This window comes from Madurella fahalii, assembly GCF_045866475.1.
Source record: "Madurella fahalii IFM 68171 DNA, scaffold_2, whole genome shotgun sequence".
Taxonomy (NCBI): Eukaryota; Fungi; Ascomycota; class Sordariomycetes; order Sordariales; genus Madurella; species Madurella fahalii.
The window spans coordinates 6,799,074-6,825,132 of NW_027263972.1; the positions used below are offsets into that span (position 1 = coordinate 6,799,074).

At 54.0% G+C, this 26,059-nt stretch overlaps 6 protein-coding genes across 6 annotated transcripts; 2 read left to right on the plus strand and 4 right to left on the minus strand.

Moving 5' to 3' along the window:
* Positions 1-232: 232 nt before the first annotated feature.
* Positions 233-1,111, plus strand: MFIFM68171_04748 (uncharacterized protein; the record flags this gene model as incomplete). The annotated part of the gene is made up of 1 exon (XM_071060168.1): positions 233-1,111. One exon carries the CDS (start codon positions 233-235, stop codon positions 1,109-1,111), a length of 879 nt encoding a protein of 292 aa, XP_070916269.1.
* Positions 1,112-3,591: 2,480 nt separating this feature from the next.
* On the minus strand, positions 3,592-4,619 carry MFIFM68171_04749 (uncharacterized protein; the record flags this gene model as incomplete). The annotated part of the gene is made up of 2 exons (XM_071060169.1): positions 3,592-4,191; positions 4,248-4,619. The coding sequence occupies 2 exons, from the start codon at positions 4,617-4,619 to the stop codon at positions 3,592-3,594; spliced, it is 972 nt and encodes a 323-aa protein (XP_070916270.1).
* Positions 4,620-6,350: 1,731 nt separating this feature from the next.
* MFIFM68171_04750 (cellulase) lies at positions 6,351-7,602 on the minus strand (the record flags this gene model as incomplete). Its single annotated transcript, XM_071060170.1, has 2 exons — positions 6,351-7,198; positions 7,254-7,602. The coding sequence occupies 2 exons, from the start codon at positions 7,600-7,602 to the stop codon at positions 6,351-6,353; spliced, it is 1,197 nt and encodes a 398-aa protein (XP_070916271.1).
* A 2,271-nt stretch (positions 7,603-9,873) lies between these two features.
* Positions 9,874-10,662, minus strand: MFIFM68171_04751 (uncharacterized protein; the record flags this gene model as incomplete). Its single annotated transcript, XM_071060171.1, has 1 exon — positions 9,874-10,662. One exon carries the CDS (start codon positions 10,660-10,662, stop codon positions 9,874-9,876), a length of 789 nt encoding a protein of 262 aa, XP_070916272.1.
* Positions 10,663-17,599: 6,937 nt separating this feature from the next.
* On the minus strand, positions 17,600-20,950 carry MFIFM68171_04752 (Zinc finger protein (Fragment); the record flags this gene model as incomplete). The annotated part of the gene is made up of 7 exons (XM_071060172.1): positions 17,600-18,578; positions 18,637-18,915; positions 18,981-19,092; positions 19,163-19,810; positions 19,866-20,342; positions 20,399-20,597; positions 20,663-20,950. 7 exons carry the CDS (start codon positions 20,948-20,950, stop codon positions 17,600-17,602), a joined length of 2,982 nt encoding a protein of 993 aa, XP_070916273.1.
* An 880-nt stretch (positions 20,951-21,830) lies between these two features.
* On the plus strand, positions 21,831-25,378 carry MFIFM68171_04753 (DNA repair and recombination protein rad5c; the record flags this gene model as incomplete). Its single annotated transcript, XM_071060173.1, has 11 exons — positions 21,831-22,024; positions 22,075-22,375; positions 22,440-23,053; positions 23,112-23,216; positions 23,270-23,502; positions 23,557-23,590; positions 23,645-23,829; positions 23,882-24,779; positions 24,829-25,014; positions 25,079-25,229; positions 25,283-25,378. 11 exons carry the CDS (start codon positions 21,831-21,833, stop codon positions 25,376-25,378), a joined length of 2,997 nt encoding a protein of 998 aa, XP_070916274.1.
* Positions 25,379-26,059: the final 681 nt, after the last annotated feature.

Consider the following 26,059-nt stretch of genomic DNA (forward strand, 5'->3'; position numbering starts at 1 on the left):
GCAATCATTGAGATCCTTGGGTTGGCTCATACGCATATAAGTCGTGGTTCTCTCCTGATGTATGAGCCGACTTATTCTCATCATCGACACGCGGCTCACGCAATTCACTCTCGCTACAATCACAAACACCACTCGCTCTTCGCACTCGCTCTTACTAGCACTCGCTTTTGGCACTTGCTCTTAGCACTTACTCTACGTCACAACCAGCCCACTCCCTTTCTCCGCGTCGAAGATGAAGGCCTTCGCTATCATCCTTCTCGGCCTCGGTGCATTCACCGTTTCTGCCGCTCCGCATGCCCAGCTGGCCGGCGTCAACGGCGAAGCTGGCGCCAAGGCTGTGGAACGCTCTGTCGCCGGCCTTGCCGTGCGCAACACGGCCGGCCCGGGCGTCGTCGCAGCTCGCGCTCTGACCCGCCGTGATGATAATGACGACCTCGGTGATGACGTGGACGACGATAACAACTCGGCGGGCAACGATGACGACGGTGACGACACTGATGATGGCAACAACAACAACAACAACAACGATGACGACGACGACAACGATGATGATGATGACAACAACTCCTCCATCGGCAGCGGCAGCGGCGGCGGCGGCGATGACTTTGACGACGACCGCCGCACCGCCCCGGGGCCGACCCGGACCACCGCGCCCGCAGGCGTGGCGACGACGTCGACCCCTCCCAGGGCGCAGATGGTCACCACGTCCGTCCCCAACCTTGCCATGAACGACGACGACGACAACAACGACGACTTCACCGACTGCGAGTACGACACCGACAACGACGGCATTGATACGGACGACGAGGACGACAACAACAACAACGACGACGATGACAACAACGACGATGATGATTCAGATGATAACACCACCACCACAAGCACCAGCACCACCCGCACCCGCCGCTGCCGCGCCGTCGCCACACACACCTTCACCACCACCCGCCCCGGCGAGACCACGGCGTTCGTGGTGACCAGCACGTCGCGGGCAGACTTGGCATCCACGCAGACCCGCACGCCCGTCACGGGGAACGCGGCCGCGGGGGCCCGCGTCGGGACGGCGGCTGGGGTGTTGGCGGGAGTGGTGGCCGCTGCGTTGCAGCTTGCTTGAGTACCTTGAGGTAGCTTAAGGTTCTGAGGAGGAGTGGCGGTGGTGGTGGTGATGGCAGGGGAAAGGGGTGATAGCGGAGGTGGGGGTTTGGGGGTTTATATTCTTAGTTACGTACGTACCTTAGTGATGGGGATTAGGATGAGGGGTCTGTGATGGGGAAGGGGGGTTTGGTGGTTTTATGACGCGATCGTTACATGACGTTACGGGTTTTACGGATGCGATGCACGTACACTCCTTTATCACATACCATGTTAGCATCTACGGCGGGGACTTGGGCGGATAGGAGGGTATATTTGTCATGACATTCCTTTGGAGCAACGACTTATCTAACTAGGATGTATGCGCCTGGATCAGCGCTGAGATAGGAATTGCGAAATTTCGAGTTCCTCAATGCCAGGTTCCGTGCTGTTGTAATTGTGAAACTGTTGTCCCTCTGCGCTTGCCAGCGCACCGAACTGGGCGCACGGCGTGTTGTCGAGTGTTGTTGCTCCCGCGCCTACGGAGCAAGACGGCTTAGGGCGGTGTTGGTGGTAACCGGCACGTACTCCTGCGGGTTTAGTGTTCACGACATGACGGGCCAAGGTGTGGGCCGGATCTGCCGGCATCCTTATCTCTTGGGCGTCCTGTATTGGTCGATCTCCCTGTTACACTCGTAGTACGGCCTGCAAGGCCACAGAGGAGCGTGTGCAACGCCAAAGCGACTGGCTGATGGCTTTCGGCCCTCCAGAGTGAGAACTCTATATGATGGGCACATTAAATCTCGGACGGGAGGATGTGCAAGATCTCACTTAATGGTGGCGTTGCGGTATGGCATAGCCAATAGCAAATCCTTCTGTGTATCGTGGGACGTGGGGGAGCAAAGTGTTGAAACGCAGGTGCAAAGTGCTCGGGGTCCTCCTTTTGTATAATCCCAAGCCCAAATAACGACCACTAAACGGCATGGGCGTGCGAGGGCCGTTTAAGGGGATTTAGAATCCCGCGAGACGTAGTTTCAGGCAAACGCGTTTTACATCTAATATGGCTTTGGAGAGCGCGGCACAGCCCTATGGAAGGTGGGCTTCGAACCCGCAGCAGACTCTCTCGCAACGACTCAAACGGTGCGGCGTCGGTCAGCGCCGCTCGCAGAACCCTATTTTAAGGTTCTTCGGCCGAGCTTAGCGGTCGCGATCTGGGTAATCCTTCAAATCCCTTACCAACACCCGCCAAAATAGCGTTGGTGACCGCACGCCAACCGCGATAAGTAGCGTTTCGGCCACGGCTTCTTAAACACTCGTGTGTCCCGCACGGGTCGGGTCGCCGTCGATCCCATGTAGACCGTCAGATCAAACAAACACCAAAAGTCCATCGTGGTTCAGCCGGTGCTGCCATTTCATTTTCTTCGTCTCTCCGGGTAGAGGTCATCGCTGGTCGATTTTTGTTTTTCTTCTTTGCGTCTTCCTTTTCTTCTTTCCTCCGTCCGAAAATGTTCCGGGCGGTGCCCCTCAAGCGGAGCCTCTCTCGCTCCGTCATCAAGATCATCCAGCGCACGCTGCCCCTCGTCAAGAGCAGGAGGCGATCGTGGACCACAAACGCAAAGACACGAATGCCGATCGATATGTGAGGGCGTGCCGACGTGGGTGCTGGGACACGGATCGGATTGGGGGCTGTTAGAGTTATCGGGGCCGTGATGCTCCACCGACACCGAACTCGCCATCGAGAGTCGGCTGCGGACCTACAAGGTCATCGTCTGCCAGTGATGCGAACGCGGCGGCCTCTGCTCGCCGCTTCCGGTCGCCCGTCTCTTTCTGCGCGGCGCAAGCACCATGTAGACTTGGCATTGGTCTCGGAGGAGCCGTGAGATCGTCTCGGGTGCCGAGTCTTGGGTCTTGGGTGAGAGATGATCAGAGATCCCGTTCTTCATCAGAATTCTTCCTCCTGACCTTTGCAGAACCCGACCGTATACTGGGATTGATTGAGGAAAGACGAAACTGCATTTCTCGAATTTGTTAGACGACTGGGAAGACAGGGATGATCTTGGGCAGGCATGATACCAGAATAGACGGGCGTTACGTTGGCTCTTTTCTTGGAAAGTTTTGGTTTTCTTGTGTTTGATTTTGGCGCCACTCTCGAGGGCCGGTGGATATGGGGGTTCTACGGTGCCTAAGCACGGCCGGGTTGGGACTGCAAAGGTGACACATTTAGACAGGGTCGGTCAAAATTGCATCCACTTGCATCCTTCGGGGACTGTTCCGTCGCCTTACCAAAATTGCTTCAAACGCTGGGTAGATAAGTTGGTGCACATCCAACCCGTGGGTGTCGTTGTGAAATCTTGCGAGAAGCATGATCGGCCTGGGGTACAATGTGGCCATGGCAATGCCCGGCGGCTGGTATACTGCGGTTGCTGAGACAGCAAACTTAAGTGTTTGTTGTCATTTTATTCTCTTATGGCAATGGGGCAGCTTCATCTATACATGCCGCCCCATGCCGGGTATCATTAAGTTTTATCGTAGTTCGTGATTATGACTAGCACCTTGTATAAACGAGTCGCCCGGCCCGCCGGTCCCCGAGTAGCCCGTCATTGTCCGGCAGTCGAGATAGTTATTCTCGATGAAGGGCGTCGCCACTTGCACGCCGTACACCTCGGTCCACTCCCTTTCACCTCCCTGAAACGGGAAGGTCCGAGCCCGAACCCTACCTCGAACCGGCACCGGCGCGTGTTCGCCCGCTGACATGGTAGTATTGAACAGCCGGATCATGTTGTCGCACGAGGTCGCATTCGCAAAGGTAGGCTGATTCGTGATGTTCTTGAATACTTCTAGCGGATAGGGGCTGAAGGTGGGGCGGGCAAGCCGTGTCATCTCCAGCTCGATAAACTCAGATGAGGTCAGGCTCGAGCCCTTAAAGTATGTGGCGCCGTTGGCTAGCAACCGGTATGCGTCACAGAGCGGTTCGTACTCGGCAGGAGAGACTGCTGTGCCATACGCCCGAGAACCCTCCAAGGCGATGTCGTTGGAGGCACTGATGAGCTGCGCCGGCGCCCAGCGGAACGAGGAATAGCCGTCACCGACGAGGTCCAAGAATGGAAACTCAAATCCCACACGCTGTAAACACTGGTCAGCACACACCAATGGCAACCTGAGAGGCCCAAGACACTGACTGAGAAGTCATCGATCGTGATGCTGAACGCACGGAATTGGACATCGTGGTCGTGTGCGGCCTGGACCATGACCGGGTACATGCCATCGGGAAAGTCGGGCATGAGGGAGCGGTATGCGCTTTCGAGAATGTCGTACTGAGGAGGGATCAAGCGGCGAGCCGTCTCTAACGAGATGGGAATAATAGCTAGTGTGGCATTGAGGACCCCGGTAGCGTTATTCGGGAAGAATTCGGCCAGTGGGTTCGCGTGATCGTAGGAGGTGCAGACGGCCCGGCCCTGTACCGCGGCCGACTCTCCCTGGTTCAGGAGGAGGGAGCAAAGAATAAGCAGGGCGACGGCCGAGACGTCGACGAGCGAGAGTTGGAAGGGCATCTTGGACTGCCGTTTCTGGCTTCCAGATGCCCGGCGGAGACTGATCTGCTCTCGAAGGCGCGACGCAACGAGGGCAGGGAAGCGCGGCATGCTGAGAGGCATGACGGGCGATGAGGCAAGTTAGGGGGGATGACAGCGGACTCTGGTGAATCCGCCGGCCACCCACGCCAAGTTCAATTGGTCAAAGGAGAAGGGACGAAAGAGTCCAGCATAACATAGGCCAGAGCAGAAGGAGAGAGATAACCAAGAGAAAAGACGGGAATGGACGAGAAGAGGTCACCAACTTTTTAGACCGCAGAGCACTGGGCATCTGTTGCGTCCCAGACGGATGGGCTGCAGGGATGCGGATCTGGGGCCAGACGGAGAGCGTCCAGGGTCTGTAACATGATATTTGGACATTCCAGACGGGCAAGGCGGGTCAAAAGGGTTGCAAAACGGCAATGAGGCTTGCCGGCGCCCCCAGTGGCTTTTCCCTCGTTTCGGAGTGGGTGCATGCCAGACCAAGTTCCCAAGCGCGTTGGGGTTGCGGCAAAGTCGACAGGGGCGTGTCGCCGGACTTGTGGGCGGGCCAGGGTATTCCTGGCTCCCGATGGCACGGCGCCCATGTCCCCGCCGGAAGAGCGAATTTCCTTTAAAAGTGCCTGCCGTGCTCCGTCAAAGTTGGGATGATCCGCGCATACCGGCTCCGTGCTTGCACGAATGGCTCCAGCTCAAGTCGGGCCCCAGGTCCAGTCGGGTCCAGTCCCGTCCTGGTTGCGAGGCCGGAAAATAGGCTTTCCGACGGCAGCAATGGCCAGCTGGTTACTGCTGCACACGGCCCAATTGCGCAGGTCGGGTGCTGCATGCAATCGGTTGGCCGAGCTTTTATCGCATCCGAGACTACTGAAAGCCACGACCAAAATGTTGGCCGTGTCGTGCCCGGATGGTGAGCGTTCCGGCGCACGACTCGCGACCGCCAGCCAATCGGGCGTGCCGACAGGCCGGGAGCGCCTTTTGGCCAGAAGCTGCATTTTCCCACGACGGCATCCGGCTTGTTTCCTCGGCGGCTCGGTGTTTTGCCTCGCGGGTGGCGCGATAACCGATAGCGGCTGTTGAGTCCTCCGATTTGCATTTCATTCCCTTTGACGGCGGTTAGGTAAGGTACCTTATGTTTGTGTTAGCATGGAAACAGGCAGGCAGCCGTTGCCAGTAAAGGAGACGGGGAAAGGGGCGCCAGGAGGGCGACCTCAGTTGTTTGGGCGGTGAGACGCGGCAATTCTAGCATCAGGTACCATCCTGTCGCTCCAATTTGTCAATCGCATGCGCAGCCACCCCCCGAGTGTTAATTGCATTCAACTGTCGCAAGCTTCCTCGACCACAATCCCCATCATCGCCCATCCCTTTCTCGATCAACTCCATCTCAGAACTGGCATTTCGCGCTTATTTTAGAATCTTGGTTGGTTCGTTATCTCAATGACCCAGAGCCGGCGCCCGCATCGAGAGGAGTTGCCCCAGGTCTCGTCGATCTGTTCCAGAAGGTGTGAGGGTAATGTTTCAGGAGCGCCACGACGATCAAGCACGGCAGAGCCCCCACCGCCCTTGGCATCTGCTCTCGGCCGGCAAAATCAATCGAAATCACCGCCAATCGCGCATGACAACACCGACTTTTCACACGAAGATGTTGCGATAAAAAAAAAAACAAAAAAAAGAAAAAAAGCAAAAATAGCCAAGCTACAGGACCTTAGGCAAATCCTAACGGCGCGCAAGCCCGTCAACTGCCTGCGGCTTGTCCCTCAGCGTCCCGCCCTGCACGTTGGCGGGCCCTTCCCACTGCAGCTTCGCGGGCACCTTCTTCTGCAGCACAGGCAGCCAGACGGTGTCGTACAGGCTCGGCCCGCCATCCGCCGCCTTGCTGCCGGGCTCCAAGCTGCCGTACTGTCTCTGGTCGGTGCAGCACGGGCTGTTGGGCCCCCAGAACGGCCCCGCCGCCCACGCCGTCCACCCAATGTACTCGTCGTTCTGCGCCATGTAGTCCAGGAGGCCGTTCAGCATGGTCGTGCACGCCGTCGTGTTGGACCCGCCGAACTCGGTGATGAACGCCCTCAGCTTGTGCTCCCGCAGCCAGGCCGTCACGCCCGCCAGGTTGGTCGCCGGGTCCTGCGTGCACGCCAGGTGGCTGCCGCTGAAATCCTCGTCCAGGTACTCGTGGATGTCGATGGCCAGGTTGCCCTCCGGGTCGCTGAGTCTGTGGATCCAGTTGCTGTTGGCCTCGGCCCCGCCTTTGGTCCAGTAGTGCCCGCCAGACCACGCGTTGCCCGGCGTGATGATGAGGTTCTTGGCGCCCGAGGCCCGGATCGCGTCGATGGCGGTCTGGAGGTTGGAGAGGAGCAGGGAGCTGGCCATGTCGTGCGGTTCGTTCATCAGCCCGAAGATAACCTTTTCGTTGTCGGCGAAGCGCTTGGCGAGCTCGCCCCAGAACGCACCGAACTGCTCTGTGGTGGCCGCTGTGGGATCTGACGTATTGCCGATTACGCTGCCGCTGAAAGGTTGAGAGGACGGGTCGTTGTAACGCATATAGTTGTGCGGGTCCAGGATGGCATCTACAACATTGTTAGGATGAACCGAAAAACCACACGATCGGACTGGGCCACGAACAGGCGCCCTTGGTCTTGGTGATGTAGTCAATGGCCTGCTTGAAGTAATCAAAGTGTGTCTCGTTGAATTTGGCCCCCAGGCCGTACGACAGCGGACACATGCGCTCGAGGAGGAAGGCTACCCGGTGGAGGTTGACCTTGTGCTGATCCGTCATAATGTCGACCCCCGAGGTGCTAATGAAGGAGTAATCGACACCAAACCGGCCGGGGAGACCTGTTCCCGGCGTCTGAGTAGGACTCCATGCACCAAATTCACCGCTCGATTGCGCGACGCCAGCGTAATAGATCGTGGCTGATGCCCCTGGGAGCACCGCGGCATAGACCGCCGCGGAAGACGGTGAGAACTTCATGACGGTTGAGCAAATGCAGCAGCAATACGGAAAGAAATCACTTGTCAATGACGTTCTGGCCGGCGAGTTCCGTGGGGGACCGCAGCTGTTATATACTATCGTATCTACTCCGGTTTCTCAGCTAGACACTATTACTTTATCGCCAACGAACCCGGGATTACGGGTTGCAGCGCCATGGTTAAGCATTCTGAGGCGTGGCCTTTGGGCGGAACCGCGGATCCTCCACGCATAGGGAACAGTGCTCCTTAGGGCTCACACTAATCGAAGATTACCTGCAATATCTGGATATTGGGAGCGCCGAATTTCCCGATAAATATCAGCCTTCAAAGTGCACTTGGGCGTGGATTTCCCGTGCCGAGAGGCGCAACCGACGGCAGTCTGCCTCGGCGAAATATAAACTGGGTAGTTCAAGGGCGGAGGGAGGGCTTCCGCAGAGCCGTATCTCTGGGCAGATGTCGCTTATTCCCGTCCGTATATTAAACTCAGGCGGTACATAGGAGTAGCTACTGCGGTTAATATCATCTCTGACCTTACGACTAGTTGTTTTAGGACGTTGGAGTGTCGATCAAATACTGATCAGGACGTGCTGGCTCAGCACAACAAGCAGTAGGCAAGCTACTTGCACATGCAGTGGTGTGTAAAAGCCACCAGAAGGTGTAAACACATTTCATTTGTCGGGCCGAAAGTCTGGTGGTTTCGCTTGTGTATTGGTAGCGTTTATGAACAAGGGGTGGTGAAGTGAATGAATCCGTTCCACATGTCTCTCAAGTTGATGCTTTGATGCACGTCAGCAAGAGAGAGGGCAGGGGTTTTTGACGCTTAATCATTAGGAATAACTGCATGTCCAGTACCTCAGCCCAGGAGCACAGTTCGCTAACATACAGTGACTGAAGCTGTCTAGAGGTCATAGCTTATCCCTCCCCAACCACACCGTCCCAAACTGACTGCCTAATCCAGAACCGCCAAAAATACAAATCAGATGGATGATATTACGCTTTGTGCAACTCCGCTGCGTGTCAAGACGTTTATTTCTACGGTTCGGAGCAGGCATCAGGGTTTTACAGAGCCTGTCTCAGCAGAATCCGAGACAATGTTGCGGCGCTATTCTTTACGTTGAAGATGGGAGACATATGTCGCTCTTTACCTAAGGAGCCTCGAAGACGAGCTCGGAATCCGGGACGCGGTTAATCCATGCTTTGCACGCTAACTCTATCCGTCAACGCGCGACTAATCTGTTCCTCTGGGATCATATCAAGTCGATAACGTCACGAGACATGAGTGGGACGCCATTTGCGTTTCCTCTACGGGACTTGCCCATATGTGTAAACCCACCTCTACCTTAACTTTCACTACTTTTATCACAGCGAACAGAGAATAGCGTAGATATGCCTCATTAGAAACGGTCTATACAGGCCGATACTGTTCTTCGCAAAGACGGATGCTCTGACCTTCTCCTACCACATATTCGCCGCCAACAGTTTGGTTGTGAACCTGTGTCTCTGCGCTCCTCGTAGTATGGATGGTCTAAAACTAAGCCACTCCATGTCTATGTTGTGGAAATTGACGAGCAGCAGCAAGGGATATCACATTGCTTTCAGTTGTATTGCTAAGTTAGGGAAGGGTTACTTAGATACCATTATCAGTATTGTTTGCTCGGCCAAAAAAAAAAAAAAAAAGGCACAGACAGTACCTATGTTAGACGTGCCGTAGGGTTTAAACTGGGCCATGGCGGATGCCAAGCATTCAGTGATGACCAAGGCCGTCATCAACATGCCTCTCACCGTTCCCTCACTTTACACAGCCTATTGATGACGTGGCCAAGCTAGCTACTTGGTGTTGATGTCTTGAGAGCGATTGGTCGGAAGGTTGGGCGGGAACTGCAGTAAGCTGAACGAGCATGGGATGCCTCAACTTGCTGGGTCCGCGGTGATGGCCCGGAGGCAGGTCGGGGAGCACGGCGGTCACAAAAGCGCATCCTACACACTGCTCCTAGGTGAGTTGGTGATAGGAGCGAGAGTGTGCACCGGATTGATTACAAATGGCGCTTGAAGGAGTGGACACGGGCATGTCCGTAAGAAATTTGCTGTTATGAGGGGCAAGGAAATCTTGGACCGTTTATAAAAAGTTCCATACATTTGTAGATTCTCCCAAGCACAACGTACATTGCACTGGAGTCAATCATAGGCCCTTGATAATTCCCACTCCGCTTTTCAACAAAAATAACCCTCAGATCATGCCTCCGTACTGCCGACTTGTCCACCACATTCCCCCCTACATCTCCCCCATAACCTCTCCAACGATCTCCCACTCCTCATTGCTCCTCCTCCTCCTTTCCATCTCCGCCACCAGCGTGACAACCACCTCCTCAAACTGCTCCCCGGTCAACCCCACCCTCCTGACCTCCAACCTGCCTTCGAGTCTAGTCGTCGCCTCGCCCAAGCCAGCCCCGTCCCTCGTCACAAACCTCGCCACACAACCCCCTCCGCCGCCGGCCCCGTCCTCGCTCAGGACCAGCGCCCCGTCCTCGACCGCCCACACCATCCTGGCCACGTGCGGCGCGGAAGCCAGCCCGGTCAGTGAAACGAACCGCTTCCGGAAGCGGAACGAGCCCCGGCCCGCGAGGAACGCGTCCACCTTCCCCGTCGTGAAGGAGTGCAGGCGCGCGCCGCCTACCTCGGGTGCGCCCGGCCCGCCGCCGCCGCGCAGGACGGTGACCTTGGAACGGGTGGCCCAGGACGAGGGGTAGAGCACTGTGAAGAGCGGGGCCGAGCGGTCTGGGGCGAGGAGCGTCATTTGGCGCTTGCCGGTGGGGACGTACGGGTAGTCGAGCGCGTTGTAGGAGCTGGTGGAGGTCGGGGTCGGTGCGAATGCGGATGTTGATGTTAAGGCGACGGCTGGGCAGAGTGCCAGTGGGGTTGGTTGGTGATGCTGGAAATGGGCAGTGGGTTGTGGTTGGTGGTATATGTCTGTTGGCCAGGCGGGCGGGGCGGGATTTGGCGGAGGCCGTTCGTAAGGCTGGTACCGCTGGAGCTGCCCGTATGCGTACTGCAGAGACCCCATGCTGTGACCGGTTACCGGCTGAGGTGGGCAACCGGAGGTGTAATTCCAGGTCATCGAGTTTTGGAGAAGTGATGGGACGTTCGCGAATTGGGTTTGAAGTTGGGTCTGATGTTAGGACATGTAGTTCTGCGTGTAAGGTGGAAGTGGTAACGATGCGGTCTTCTCTGATGCCATGTCGCTGGTGGGTAATTCAAGTTGGGCGGCGGACAAGTTGAGAAGTGTAAGTTGGAGGGAACGACGATTCAGCTCCGGGGGCATTTGTAGTTTATAGTTTCTTCACCCCCGCCAAACATAAACGCCAGGGGTTACGTAGCGTCCTGCAAGCCGAACGATGGATGGCACCTTACCCCAAGACAAAGAAGAGTCGCTCATGGGCAGCGGCGAAGCCTGTTCAAGCGGGGATTGCCGTCTGATGTGTCCAGCTCGGCTGGATCGGTCGCCCGAAACGGAAAAATAAAGGGCCAAGAAATATCAGCCTGCCGATGTGTGTCACATAGCCACAGCCCAGCAAAGCCCCCTCCAGCCAGACGGGGTAATTTGGCAGGTGCAGAATGAGCGGCAGGCCTTTCCGTGTGCATGAGAGATTGAAGGACGGGGAAGCCCTTGTGCACAGGTATGTACAACTGTGCATTAGGTACTCTTACTCTATACAGACGTCCCCTGGCAGCATCTATTGTTCGCGAAGCGGATTGCGCCCCAGAAGCCCCGCCACATACATCTGCGTCGCTTTCACCAGCGGAAGTCGTCTGGGAGGCGTACTCGAATCGCTTCGGAATATAGATGGCGCCGCTATCGTCGACTCTCCCGTCGCAACCCCCCTCCCTTGGAGATCCGAGAGCGACACCCGCCACCCCATCGACATCCGCCCGGGACATGCCATCATTGCTACCACCTTTTCACGGAGCATGTCAATGGCCTCTGCCCAGGCCCCATTACGTAGCGTGACATCGGACAAACAGATGCGCTCGATTCTGTCTCTTAGGCTGCGACAAAGAGCATTGAACGTCTCCGACTGCAACTCAATCTGGTAGAGTCTGAGATGACGGATTTTGGGCAGGTCCTGGAGCCCTTGGAAGAACGTGTTGGCATTGTAGGAGCCCTCTAGTCGTGAGCCGCCTCTGCCGGTGCGGATAGAAAAATTCGAGAAGTCGAGCTCTAGATTCGAGAAGTCGAGCTCTAGAACACGCTGTCTGTAGCCACACCGAGACCAAACTGCAGCTAGGAAGCTATCGATGTAGATTTTATCCTTCTCTGGTGGGCAACGATGCCGGCTTGCACTGCGACCAGAATGACAGAGGTCAAACACTTCGAGTTTCTCGAATGCGACGCTCAGTTCATCCCACGCCGGCGCACCCTTGCCGTCTTGAGGGCAAAGCATGGAAAAGTTGCCGTGCACTGGAAAAATGTTGATCTTAACCTCCGTCACTGCAGCGCCTGCCTGATGCAGGGCCATTGATAACTCCCAGAGCACCTTCGTGCATTCTAGCCCAGTAACCGGTTTCTCCGCGTTTTGTGTATGATCCTCAATTTCTTCCCAACTCAGCGGCGAGGGCATGGATTGAGAGAGCAACTTAGACCTAGTGAGCAGGGCCCTTGTCTTGTAATCTGTGGCTGGGTCACAGCGGTCGACGAAGTTGACAGAGCGAGCATTGGGCATCCGGGCATCCGGGCAACTGCTGACGCAAGGACAGTCGCATATCAGAGCTCCCTTGAACTATTAGCTGCGGCTAGGGCCTTATCCTCGCATCTGCACCGAGACTGCCCGTTCTACCCAACGGTAATTCTCGACGTAACCCGATTACAGAGCTATATCATATATCATTTGAAGAGAATTACGCTCTTTACCCTCCTAGTATTAAACGACGGCGATAGTAGTGAAAGTTCAGCTGGCTATCCAACAGTAGCAGGTATCTAGCTAGTTACTAAGGACGTTAAAATTCAGTTAAGGTCGACTTTTCTAGCAAAGAGAACTTGGTTCTACCCATCCCTCAGCTATATAATGGAAGTAGTAATATTATACTACCCGGCGAGGATTAAGCTTTAGAGAGTACATAAGAGGCGGTATAGGCTGAATTGATTTGGTATTGCATTCTATGATATAGTGGGCGAGACAAATATAAAGGCATAGATCGATAACTTTAAACACTGTGTGGTGGAGGTGAAGAAGGATGATCCAGGGGGGTTTCTAAGCAGTTAGATGGACAGATAAATGGATAGATGGAAGGATATAGTAGACAACGGTCCCTTTTTTTCTTAGACATTTAGAAGTTGTTGTTTCTGTCTTTCCCTTCCCTAGAGTCCCCTCTTTTCTGTTTATCTACTATATTGCTGGAGGTATGATAACGGTATGAGACAGGTCGGTATAGCAAGGGGAGGGTTTGTTTTATTGTCTGTGTATACACTATATATTAGGTAGTTACTCCCCTGTTTGTTGGTTTTATATATGGATAATAGGTGTATTTTACTTCTCAAAATTTATCTGTGCTATCAGTAGTTGTGCTGATTTACAGTGCTGAGTGAGATGCAGTTATGACAAGATATAGTGCTCGGCACCTTCCGAGGACAGTATAAAGAGTCTATCATCGCCGTATTTGCCCTTATGTCTAACAGCTCGGGAAACATTCTGGATTCTGCAGTCTGCACGAATTGCCTTCCTTTGGCAGACCCATCCTTTCCCGCACTCGTCCTCCCGAGTTGAGGACCGTCCGAACAGGGCCATGCTGCTTTTTCCCGACATAGTGGCTCGGGGATCACACAACATTGCACAATTGGCGGGCCTAACTGGCCATACAATCCGTCCCTTGCGCTCTTGGCGCGTTTGCATAGCCCCTTATATAATCAAACTGACGGAGCGGGGTGATGCATTTTTGCCCCTCGCTCTGGTGTTAACTTTTTGGAGCAGGCTAAGCACCCCACCACGTCAAAGCAACCTGTACAATGGCCAAGGCGCGCCGGCGCTGCTGTGATTAGCTGAGGGGGAGGAGGATAGCAACCTGGCCCGGCCACGGGGGGTCGTCAGCTGACCCAGCTCGTTCAAGCCAGTCTGGACGGAGCCGCTGCGTAACATCACGAAATCACTGATGCATTCTGGCTACTCCGTTTAATACAGCGACCAAAGACAATAATAGCGTATGAGGATGCTCCGGGCCAAGAATTCGCCGTCGAGCCTGGACACATTCCTTCATCAGCGCTAAGGCGTTTTCATGTTGACCACGACCTTCCCAAGGAATCGCAAGGTCGGCCATGCTGGTCAGCGTGTCTGGTTGGTCTGCCCCAAGCTTCATCTTCCTCGTCTCCATCCTTTGCACGAGCAGCTTCTCGGCCTCCGCCCAGCGGCACTGCTCGGAGTACGTTATGCTAGCCCTGCCAATACTGTTTAGTGTGTTGGGATGAACTTGCTCATCTCCAATACCTGTGTATCCAGCTTATTGGCTTCCTCCAACCGGCCTTGCTTTCCAAATATTGACGCCAAGTTCACCCCGGCGGTCAGCGCGTTCGCCACGGGTGGTCAGCGTGGCGGGATGCCCTCCCAATACTTGTAACTGCTGTTGAATGGCCTGTCGCTGAAGCCTCTTCTAGTCCTTCCATTGAACGCTAGCCCAGCAAGTATGTCGCGTTCTTGTGAAGAAGTGCAGCCTTCCTACCGCTTCATCTCCCTATCCGGTCCCCTTACACTTTAGCATACCTTAGCGTACAGTACCCATGAGGCAGATATACACCACTAACAACCCAGTTCCCATAATCGCCAAATGGGTAACGCGATACCGCTAAAGGTGTCTGGCTAGCACAGTACCTAGGTAATCGTCTCGTTCCTAGCGAGCCATTTTCGCGTCACTAATTGCGCCAATCGATGCACATCTAGCGTCTGGTCTTATCCTCCAGGTTCAAAAATCCAAATGCTGTGAACAACAAATTTTGGCACTTGCACAGCCCCCGCCACATTAGATGGTGGGGGCCTTGGGCAGAAAGCCTCGAGTACGTTTAAAAATGCTGTGAAATGAGCCATTAGGGCAGGCCTTTGGGCAGAAGGCCTCAAGTGCGTTTAAAAATGCTGTGAAATGACGGAAATCCGTGCAGATTACCCCCCACCACGTTAGGGCGGGCCTTTGGGCAGAAGGCCTCGAGTGCGTTTAAAATTGCTGTGAATGAGCGAAAGTGCAGATTACCCCCCACCACATTAGGGCGGGCCTTTGGGCAGAAGGCCTCGAGTGCGTTTAAAAATGCTGTGAATGAGCGAAATCCGTACAGATTGAGCGGAACTTCGATTGATTGGTGGCCGTTCCCCTCTTCCCTGACGCGCGCCGCTGGGCTAGCCGTCCTCGAGTCGACTTTCGGGCGTTCACTTGAAAGCCAGTAGTAAGTAGGGTCAATCCAATGTTGCTTCCCCAGACTCAGCCTGCAGGAGGGCAACGTCGGGCATCCGAAAGCGGCCGTCGGTTTGACCCATGCAGTTCTAAACTCGCTCACGGCCATCCCTTATGATAGGGTTGACTGCAGTCATCGTTTCACAACATTTTTTCTACTCAATTCTCCCCGCCCTAATGTGGTGGGGGATTCCAAGGCTCCCCCCAACTTGGTCTCTGGGTGAGCGCCAACAAAAGCATTGTCCCCGTCAAAGCGGTGAGAAAATGCGGAATTATTTCGCAATTTCCTTACTCGCGGTCTCGGAAGTAATTAGCCCTCTTGAAATTCGACAATTCGAGGCCATGGGCCAGGAGGTTCCAATCCCCGTCAGGCAGAAACGGCAGCGGCCCGTGTCCAACGATGCTGACCGCCCTGGCCCCTCGCAGCGCAAGAGAATCCAGGAAAATACACCTGATCTTCTATGCACACGTTGCGCACTCATGTTCTCCCACCGGGGCCTGGAATATCTCAACTCCCCGAGCGGCTTCCGCCACCGGACCCGTGCCGAGTGCACGGATTCCGGAAATGAAGGTTGTCGATTGTGCAAGTTCATCTTTCTCGTTGTCTGTAAAGACTTTACATATGATAAGCATTGGGCGGGTGATGATCGCCTCATATTTCGGAATTTCCGAGGTGCACATTCAACGAGCAAGGTTTCTAGCAGTCAGTTGCCTGGTATCTATGGGCTTAGAGGCATCCTCGAATCCGCGCTCGACAAATGCATCATCACGATCTATCCATTTGCCAAGAAGGGTGAGTATATTCTTTATCCTCGACGAGGTGATGGCGATAGCACCTAACAGGACTCAGGCAGCCCTATTGGAGATATTGTCCGCCGAAGGTCTCTCTACAGAGATGTGAAAAGCGGCAAAGTGTTCGCCGCAGCACAGTCCCTCATCAAAGAGTGTATGAGTCTCGAGAAGCCCCACAAACATTGCCAGTACTCGCGAGACACTGTGCTTCCGACGCGCGTTCTCGACGTTGGCAAACCAGGGGACCCTCATCCAACAATCAAACTCAGGGTCAACGAAACAGAAACAAACGCGCCATATCTCGCTCTGAGCTACTGCTGGGGAAAGCAACCTAAGCCCACGGCACCAGTCCAACCACTTCTGCTACGGAGAAATACTCTTCAGGACTTGGTGGGTGACATTAGGCTTGAGAGTCTTCAGCAGTCCATACAAGACGCTATCTTCGTTACCCGCAAACTTGGTTTTCGCTATCTTTGGGTTGATGCGCTGTGCATCATCCAAGACTGCAAGATCGACAAAGACAGGGAAATTTCCCAGATGGCGTCCATCTACAAAAATGCTGCCATAACCATCGCGGCGTCTACCTCTGAAAGCGCGACAGATGGGTTTCTTTCAAAGAGAACCAGGCCCTACCGTCCAAACTATGAGCTCCATATCCCTATGGCAAATGGGCAGAAAGGCACTGTATATCTTTCGGCGGAAGCATACGAGCCTGAACATCCTCTAGACAAGAGGGGCTGGACATTGCAGGAATTCATGCTGTCATCGAGAATGCTTATATTTTCTGACTACGAGCTTCTCTGGCAGTGTAAGGAAATGGATCTTCGGGGCGTTACCGGGAGGGGACTCGAGTATCTACAACCCTTGGAAGCTCTGCCATGGACCGTCTTTGACGATGGCGCGGAGCCTGATTTCGGAAATCTTGATTCGGACAAGATCTATCTCTGGAAAACGATCGTCCAGCAGTACACGGAACGCAAACTGACAGACCCGGAAGATCGACTTCGGGCAATCCAAGGGATAACGACTGAGCTCGAGATACTATGGCGTGACAGGAATATCTATGGGCTCTGGGAGAAATGGTTCATACAGCTCCTGGCATGGTACAAACCACAGGTCGACAGAGAGCGGGAGCGGTGCCTCGGGCGGGCGCCCAGCTGGTCATGGGCATCTCTCAACGGCGTGATCCGCTACGAGGGGCCCCTCTGGATTGAAGATGCCAAAGTCAAGTCGCTTACTGTATCAGCTGCAGAGCTGACGTGCCGGATTCTTGAAGAAGACGAGATAAACGATGAGAAGTCTCATACAATAATGGAGCGGCCAGATCTGGTGGATCCAAGCGCTGAACTCCGGCAAAGAGGACTCCAACAAACAGTGGCGGAGTATTTGCTTTTAGGTACTGCCAAGGGAGATAATGGCGTTGAGAAAGGTATCGGCTTGCTTGTAGTTGACGTAGGTACAAGAGTTTATCAGAGAGTCGGGTTGGTCATCTTTACGGATATGACTCTATGGACGGGTGCGAAGCGACGGGATATCACGTTCGAGCCGAAGCTCAGGGGATAGGAGTTGGCATACGCACCCCTCTTATTTGATCAAACAAAGGCACAAAATCTTTAGCAAATCTCCTATCCCAACCTTCCTTTTTACACATTTTAGGACCTAATTAGTGATTCTTTTTTTTTTTAAAAAAAAAAAAAAATTGTCGTGCAATCAAGCTGTCTCTTCATAGAGCCAAAAATCACTGATACAATAGCTCTCATTAACAGACCGAGCATATCACATTACGCCCGTCTCCTTGAATGAATCTTCTCATGCCTTCGACAATCATTCAACCTCGTAAACGACTTGTCACAAATTGGGCACGCATACGGGCGCTCTCCAAAATGGCTCCTCTCGTGGCCCTTCAGAGTGATTTTCCGCGTGAATTTCTTGCCGCACATGTTGCAGGTGAACCGCGGCGACCCAGTCCTAGAACGCAGAGCCTCGAAAACGGAGGGCCCTTCACCCAGGTCTGGATGATAGGTCCGTACGTGTCTTTCCTTATCCTTGTTGGAGGCGAAACCGATAGGAGCAAGGCTACAGTTCACGGGACACAGGAACGGCCTATCGTGGCGGCGATCGTGCGTCTCGCGATCGTTCTTCCTATCGAAGCCCTGGTAGAAGAATTTGCATAGCACGCGCTTGCACTTAAAGAGGTTGGGACCGTAGTAGTCCTCTATCGTGTCATCCAGCCAGGCTTTTGAGCTGGGTTTGAAGTGCTCCTCTAGCGTGCATCTGTTTTCTAGCAGAGTTTTGTCGAGCTGAGCGATGCCAACGGTGTTGCGGGCATCATATGTGCCTTTCTGGTGTGTATAGATATGGTTCCACAGCAACCGGAGGTTTTCGTAGAATGAGAGCCTTGAGAATCTGGCGAGCTCAGCAGGTATTTGTCCGAGGTCGGGGTGCGGCTCTGTCGTGAGTTCTCCGCGATGCGTTTCGATGAAATCACGCAAGGCAGCGCCAAACTTCTCCTCGTACTCCTGGCTATGATGCCCATAGAAAAAGAGGTCCCTACATGCCATCATCACCGTGGCAACGTGGCTGTGCCACTGGGAACAGGCATAGTCTTGGAAAGAGAACCAACCGAGCTTAGCCTTGTTTTGCCGCTGGGGTTCGTCATAGCCGTTTGACAAGCTTAGAAGACACAGGTATTTGAGACAAAGCACTGTAAGTTCACACTGAACTGCTTGCTCATTGATATGCTCATTTTGGACGATGTAACTGGTGGCTGTTAGCCTTTGAAATACAGAGTTAGTCCGCAAAGAAACGCATTGCTTACCGCCGCGCGGTGGAATGAATAATCCGGATGTGATCGCCATCTAGGACGTGCACCAATGACCCGAGATACTTCTTGGCATTTTGTCGAAGCATCTTGTTGTCGAAGTCGACCCTTTGGTTGACCGGGTCGTAAGACAGAATGGATTGCATTTCGTGCCATTTCAGGGGTCGCTTTGCGCAGACCAACCAGCCCAGCAGGAGCTTAGCCATCTGCCAGTGGGTCTCACCATCTGCCAGTTGTAATAATTCGGCCTTAACTGCTCCCAGAAGCTTCTCATATCTGCGAGTAGTGGTCAGTTTATCTTTGATCTATTTGTAGTGGGCAGTAGTCGGTACTAGACACACATCTGTGCGAGTTTCTCGGGTAGCATTTCCTCTTTGATCTTCTCGAGGAGCATCTCTTTGGTCGGCTGCTGTAAAAGATACTCGATGGCCAGGTGGGCATAGAGAAACATGTCTACAATCCTCGTCAGCCTACATTATCAAAATTTATTGTACTTACAGAGCATCTCATGGTGGCAACAGACCTTCGCTCCGACGGCAGATAATACTCTCAATTTGCCCCTTATCGCTGTCAGAAAGGTTAAAACCACCTCTTGTGGCACGCTTCTTGGAGAAGTCTGGTATCCTCTTCTTCACATAGGATCTGATGTCATCTGCATTGTCGGTCGACTTGAGCTCCACACAGGCACCATCTTCCGGCATGATTTTGTCCTCGGCTAATTCCGGTATCAGCTGGCTCATGAATAGAACCCTCAGTCGGCCTTGTTTGATCTCGTTGTCGCACTTTGTAACCTGCCGCATGAAGAAGACTGCAGTTTGACGCATTTCTTCGAGTGTTTCACACTCGTCAAGCCCATCGATAATGATGTACTGCCTAGAGTTGTACTCAAGAAATGCCTCAATGAGGCTTTCGGCAATTTCTGGGTTTGAATCCAGGTTTGTGCTTCCGCTTGACGCAGCTTTTTCGACGCAGAGGGGTAAGAGATCTTCGTCAGCATCGATCATCTGATGGAGAATGCCCTTGAGGATGTCAGGGTAGGTGCGATGCTCGGGATCTTCTTCCTGGCAGTAGAAGTAGTACGTCTTGCTCTCCCGTGGGATCGTGTACTTCTTCTTTTCTGTACACAGCTCCTTCAGCTCGTCTATGAGGAGCGATGCTAACACGGTCTTGCCTGTACACTATTAATTTAGCTCAGCTATGTCTTTGGGTTTTATGGATATCATTACCAAATCCCTTGCTGCCGTAAAGCCAGAGCGCAGACTCGGGCGGCTGGTCCTCCTTCATCCAGTCAGTGACCTCGCTATACCTCCTGAAGAGCCAGCGGCCAGTGTCGGGACATATTCTCGCGTCTTGGAACTTCTTGTGAAGCGACTGCGTATTCTTCGAGGCCGAGATCCACGCCATGACGCTTCTTTTTTCTTCTTCTCTCCTAGCTTTCTCTTTTTCCTCAAACTGGTCTCGGCTTCCGTTCATGTCGTTGCGATAGCGGTAGAATTCCATCTTGGCATCACCCCAGTCCTGAGGAGTATCCAGCCCAGATTCCGCGCGCGCTAATCCGTCACCTTGGTCCAAGTTTGGTTGAGAGTTTCGAAGAGATGATCCATGCATTTGTATGAACTGCAAATGTCTTTCCAAAGAGGATGCTAGTTGCTCGAACGTATGGCTCAATGCTTTCCAGGTAGGCCTGTACAGTTTCTGCCACACTAAAGGAGGGATTAGTGTTTTGTCATTACTGTTACTACTTTGGGCTCGATCTTACAGTTGGACGGAAGAGAGAAGAGCTTGTATGCAAGCCTATGGAACGTGAGAACATCGCGGTAGATGTACACCAGGCATCTTTCGCTCTCTGGTAAGCCAGTGAAAAGTCTCATATACTCGTAAAGTGGAGGTATTTTATTTCCTAGTTGCTCGTATATGTCGAGTACGCCGTCGAATGCTCTATCGTTGAGATTCGTGGTCTTCGTTAAAACCGGTCAGCAATGTTCGCCTTGATATGGTACGGGAGTACTGGACACGCATGTACATTGAGGAGAAATCGAACCGGACCCCAAACATATGCCATGACCTTTGCGGAATGCGGAAACCTGACGGCGGCCAAGACCTTCTCGAGATGTGCCATGCCAGTCAGAAAGCGGTGCATCCTCTTCATGTTCATCATTGTCTTGGTTATCTGCCGCTGTGATTGAATGGCATTCAAGTCGTGCTGCACACCTTCGTAGCTGCTCGACTCGAATAATTCCTTGTCCTGGGACTTTAGGCGGTCCCATGTCCTGAAAGTTTCTGCAAGGTCAAGCAACTTGTCCGGGTCCATTGTCGCAGCCGATTGACAATGCTAACCCCAATTTGATTGACGCAATGTGTAGGCACGGACCCGTAGTGTGCTAGAATTCAACCGCGCCAGATTCTTGAGGCATACCTTAAACGAGAGGTTCGTCAGAAGAGATGGGAGTTTCGGTCCGCTTCGTACAGAGCAAAGAGGCAGCCACGAGAAAATACGGAAATGCAGGTGTGCAGGGGTACGTACATCCCACCCGAGCCAACTCACCAGGCAGGCAACAACGTGCACTTACCTGTCGAGGTCATCCTACTCGCGGCCCCACTTCGAAGCCTGCGTACTTGTGCCTAAGGGCATAGAGGCCCAACCCTTCACAGCATTTTTAAACCCACTCGAGACCCTCCTGCCCGAGACCCGCCCTCCTGCAGTGGGGCTATGCAAGTGCACTGCTACCCGTCCAATCAATCCCCTTCGCAGTCAGTGCATCTTCACCGCGTTTTTAAACTTACTCGAGGCCTTCTTACCCGAGACCGGCCCTAATGCGGCGGGGCTATGCAAGTGCACAGCTACCCTCTCTCATCAGGGCGAGGAGCTGTTACACAACAAATTTTGGCACTTGCATAGCCCCGCCGAATTCAGGAATGCCTCGAGTACCTAGGTTTAAAGATGCTGTGAATGGACAGCCTGCATGCAGGAAGGCCTCGAGTGGCTTTAGAAATGCTGTGAAGACACCCACTTGGCCCGCCCGGATTTTTGAACCCACTCTTGGAGGCCCTCAGTTCCGTGAGGGCGGGGGTCCAGACACGGTAGTGAGCGCAAAAGTCTGGCTGGCTAGGGTGGATGGAGCAAGTTGAGGCTTCAGATAGCCAGCCCAGGATTCGTTGACAACACAACTTGGGGTTATCGATTGATCACGATGCCCAACCCTTTGAAGCGAGTTCTGGATCCCGTCGAGGAGGTAGACGATGTCATCAACTTCAGTACCGGTGCCATGTCCGGCGTTGATCCACGCCGGCCGTATCAGCAAGAAATATGGCAGCACTGTGATAAATATCCCGATGCACCACGTCAGAGTCAATATCACGGACCGAGTTACGTGAATCCAGGAAGGTATGGAAAGAACACTGAGCATTCCATACGAGCACTGCTAAACGGCCCAGCGACGTTCCCGTTATGCAACCAGCGGACTCTCTACCGGATCTGTTCAGCGGCATCCTGCTTGACCCTAGTGTCAGCAACCAAATGTCGTGGATAAACCTCGATGAGACAGACTACAACCTAGCCAGCGCGCTTACAGAATGGGGAAATAATATGGCCTTGCCGGACTTTTATCCGCCCCAATCGACCCCCATTTCATCCCAGGAGTCCTCACACTCGCCGTCCATTGCGTCGGACTCAATCCAATCGAGAGCCGAGTCTGTCACTTCGACAGACGACAAAGAGACCATATGCTACGGAATGGTGAGTGGCCACCACATTGGCTTCTCTGACCTCTCTGACTTGGAACGCGATTCATCTGCGCTAGCTGCACAACGTTGATGTCAAGCTCGTAGGCGAGATGCAAATCATCGCCGCCAAGCTCGGCGAAAGCGAGGCCGGCTACAAACGCTTCGCGCTCAGCGAGCAGCAAGACCACATCCTCCTGTGCTTCCACGATGACGGTAACGAATTCGGCTACCTGCGCTCTGGTGTAGGCAAGACGCTCGCACCGCTGCTGGCCAAGTCATACGTCGAATTTGAGCCCATCGTGCCCACGTCCGACCTGAAGGAGACCATCCGGCACGCTAAGAAGCCGGCTGAGGCTCTGGTCAAAGTGGACATCAACGTGTACGGGCCGCCGCGGGCTGCGACTGAGGTTGGTGACGCGCTCTCACGCGGCAAGCTGTGGCTGCAGAAGTCGGGTCATGCCAGGCGTGAAGTTGTACATGATAACCCGCACTTCCTGCCCCTCAAGATCAATGGCAGCCAGGTGCAGTCAGTTCAACCTGTGAATCAAATTGCCAACGATGGGCTTGCGAGAAAGAAGCACCGGAAGGAGCGGTTGCGGAAGATGGTCGAGGAGGTGTACAAGTCTCTGGACAACACTCGGCATCTTGACATGGTGGAAGGCGGGAACAGGGTCTCCCGGAAGCTGCTCAAGTAGGTCTCGTGTTATGTTCTAATTGAAGTCTACTAGTTACCAATACGCCGCCGCTAGACATCAACAAGAAGCGCTAGGCTTTATGCTGGAGAGAGAATCCGGCCATATCAACGACAGGTACAGGCTTTGGAAGACCGTCGTTTTAGAAGATGGGAGGGAAGAGTGCGCCGCTTGTAAATTCAATTCAATGTCCATGACTGACGCGACTACATCAGGTATCGCCACAGAATCACAAAAGCCAGGGCTAAGCAGGACATCCAGCCAGACGAGAGGGGGGGTGGTATTCTGGCCGACGAGATGGGCATGGGGAAGTCCTTGTCCATCCTTGCCCTGATCGTGAAGACTCTCGACGACGGCAACGAATGGGCTCGGCAGCAGAACGACAGTGCTGAAGACAAGGAAGCGCTCAAGCACTCACGCTCTACGCTCGTGGTCGTCCCGTCTGCCCGTACGCAACCCTCCTTTTCTTATCAGAAGGGAAACCTGGGACTGACTTGACTAGTTCTCATCTACAACTGGATGAACGAAATAAAAAAGTATGATTAATGGTTTTAAATTTGCAGTGGTATCAGCACTAAGTGAATACGCAGGCACCTGAAAGGAGGGCTCAAAGTAGTCAAATACCACGGGCCCGGCCGACCGAAAGACCTTGACGCAATCTCAGACTCAGATATAGTCGTAACGACCTACAATACACTCACTGCCGAGTTTCTAATCCAGTCAAAACCCTCCATCCTTCATCGAATCGGCTGGTACAGAGTAGTCCTCGACGAAGGCAAGCCCCTACCACCCCTCCACTTTCCAAGGGCACCCCTGACAACCTGCAGCACATATCATCCGCCGTCAAGCCACTGCCTTCTACCAAGCCTGCGGCCGCCTCCACGCCAACTCACGGTGGTGTCTCACGGGCACGCCCATTCAAAACAAACTTGGCGACATCGGCGCGCTCTTCGCCTTCATCCGCGCCGAGCCCTTCTCCCAAGCTTCCGTCTTCCGCAAGTGGATTGAGGTCCCTTTCGAGCAGAACTTCGAGAACCCGACTGTCGTCAAGAACCGCCTGGTAATGCTCCTTGAGGCGCTTTGCCTGCGCCGCACAAAGGACGTCATCCAGCTGCCCGGGTTACGGCAGCGCATGCGCACACTGACATTCTCCCCGGCCGAGCGCGAGCAGTACGAGAATACGAAGAAGACCCTGACGCGCATAATCCGCCAGCGCGCCGGTGGGGATGAGAAGAGCTCCAAGTTCGGGCTCTTCCAGGCGAACCTGCAAATGCGCCTCTTGTGCAACCACGGCACGTTCCAGAAGCCCTTCTCCTGGCACCGCCGTAGCCCCCTGGACGAACGTGAGGCCGTCGTCTCAGCGCTGGGCCAGAACGGCGAGATCACCTGCTCCGGCTGCCAGCTGCCCATGCCGATCCTAGGGTCCAGCCGGCTGGGCAACGGCTTTCGTGAGCAGTGCGCCCACGTCCTGTGCTCCGAGTGCATCGAGGAGTCGAGCATGCCGGGCGCTGGGGAGCAGACGCAGCACTGTCCCGTGTGTGTGCGGTGGCTTACGCATGCGCGGGTCGAGGGCCGCGTTGCGGCTGGGGGTGTGGCCATGCCGGACTGGCCGGCTAAGGAGGCGATTGAGGACGACGATTACCACTATTTCAACGCTGAGGGCCACTCGACGAAGATGCGGGCGTTGGTCGAGGATGTCCGCAAGGATCTGAGGACGACGAAGAGGCATCCCCCCCACCCACCGGAAAGCACGATGTGTGTCTAACGTGAATAGTATTATATTCTCCTGCTGGACTAGAACGTTACACCTGCTGTCCAGGCACCTAGACGAAGCTGGGATTCCCTACCTCCGCATCGACGGCGGCTGTCCCCTCCCACAGCGGCAGGCCAAGCTCGACCAGTTTGCCAAAGACGACGAGAAGCGGGTGCTCATCATGACGACTGGAACCGGTGGATTCGGGTACGTTAGCTGCTTTGATTGTTCCCTAGGTACTCAAGCATATGTGATATTGACAAGATCCCAGGCTGAACCTGACCTGCGCTAACCGCGTCTTCATCATCGAGCTGCAGTGGAACCCCGGCGTAGAGAGCCAGGCCATCGCACGCGCCATCCGGTTGGGGCAGGAAAACGAGGTGTACGTGACGCGTTACGTAATCAAGGACACCGTAGAAGAAGTTTGTTCTACCGTGACCCTCGCAAGCTCACGGTTCTTATTGACCATGTGTAGGAAATGAGGTCCCAGCAGCAGTGGAAGATGCAGGTCGCGGCTCTGGGATTCGAAGAGACGCCGGATATGATTGATGATGAAGAGAGAGTCTCCTGATAGATTTTACGGCGGTCGTGCAGTATATATGGAGGAGTTCCGAAGTGAGCGGCAGGCTTGGATGGCGACGTACGATGGCTGCGAAGTGACGGCCAACCGGGCATGACAAGTCCTTGGGTGACATTTTGGGTCAGATTTCCATTGTATACGATTTTGCCGTAGTCATATTCCGCTTTGTTCACCGAGTTTTGCGGAAAGGCCAGTCTCGCGGCCGGAATTCCGGACTGTTTACAAGTGCGGAGAGGCATAGCCAAGTCCCATATATAACGGCGGAATCTGTTAGCGGCTTGATTTAGCGTTTATCATACTGCAAGTAACAATATTGTAGGTATCACGTGGGTGAAGGAGTGCAATAGTTGGGTGGGGTTTTTCGACTATTTAGGAAAGTCTCAAAGTCTACAGGTAATTAGGCAACGTAAACCTACGCAAGAGGTGCAGAACTCTTTGTACTGTACATATCACAAGAATATTACAGCAGCTTACCAACGGTTGTCGGCATTTCATTTGTATATACCAGATAATGCAGTAGTTACGTACGACAATAAGTGTAAAATCGATTCCGCAAGACAAGGCGAGAATCCCAATGACATGGAAGTCAGACGATGCAGGGGCCGAGCCAGACGAACTGACTGGTTTGGTCGGGCTATCTTGAGTGGTGCAACTCGATGTCAAGATGGCGAG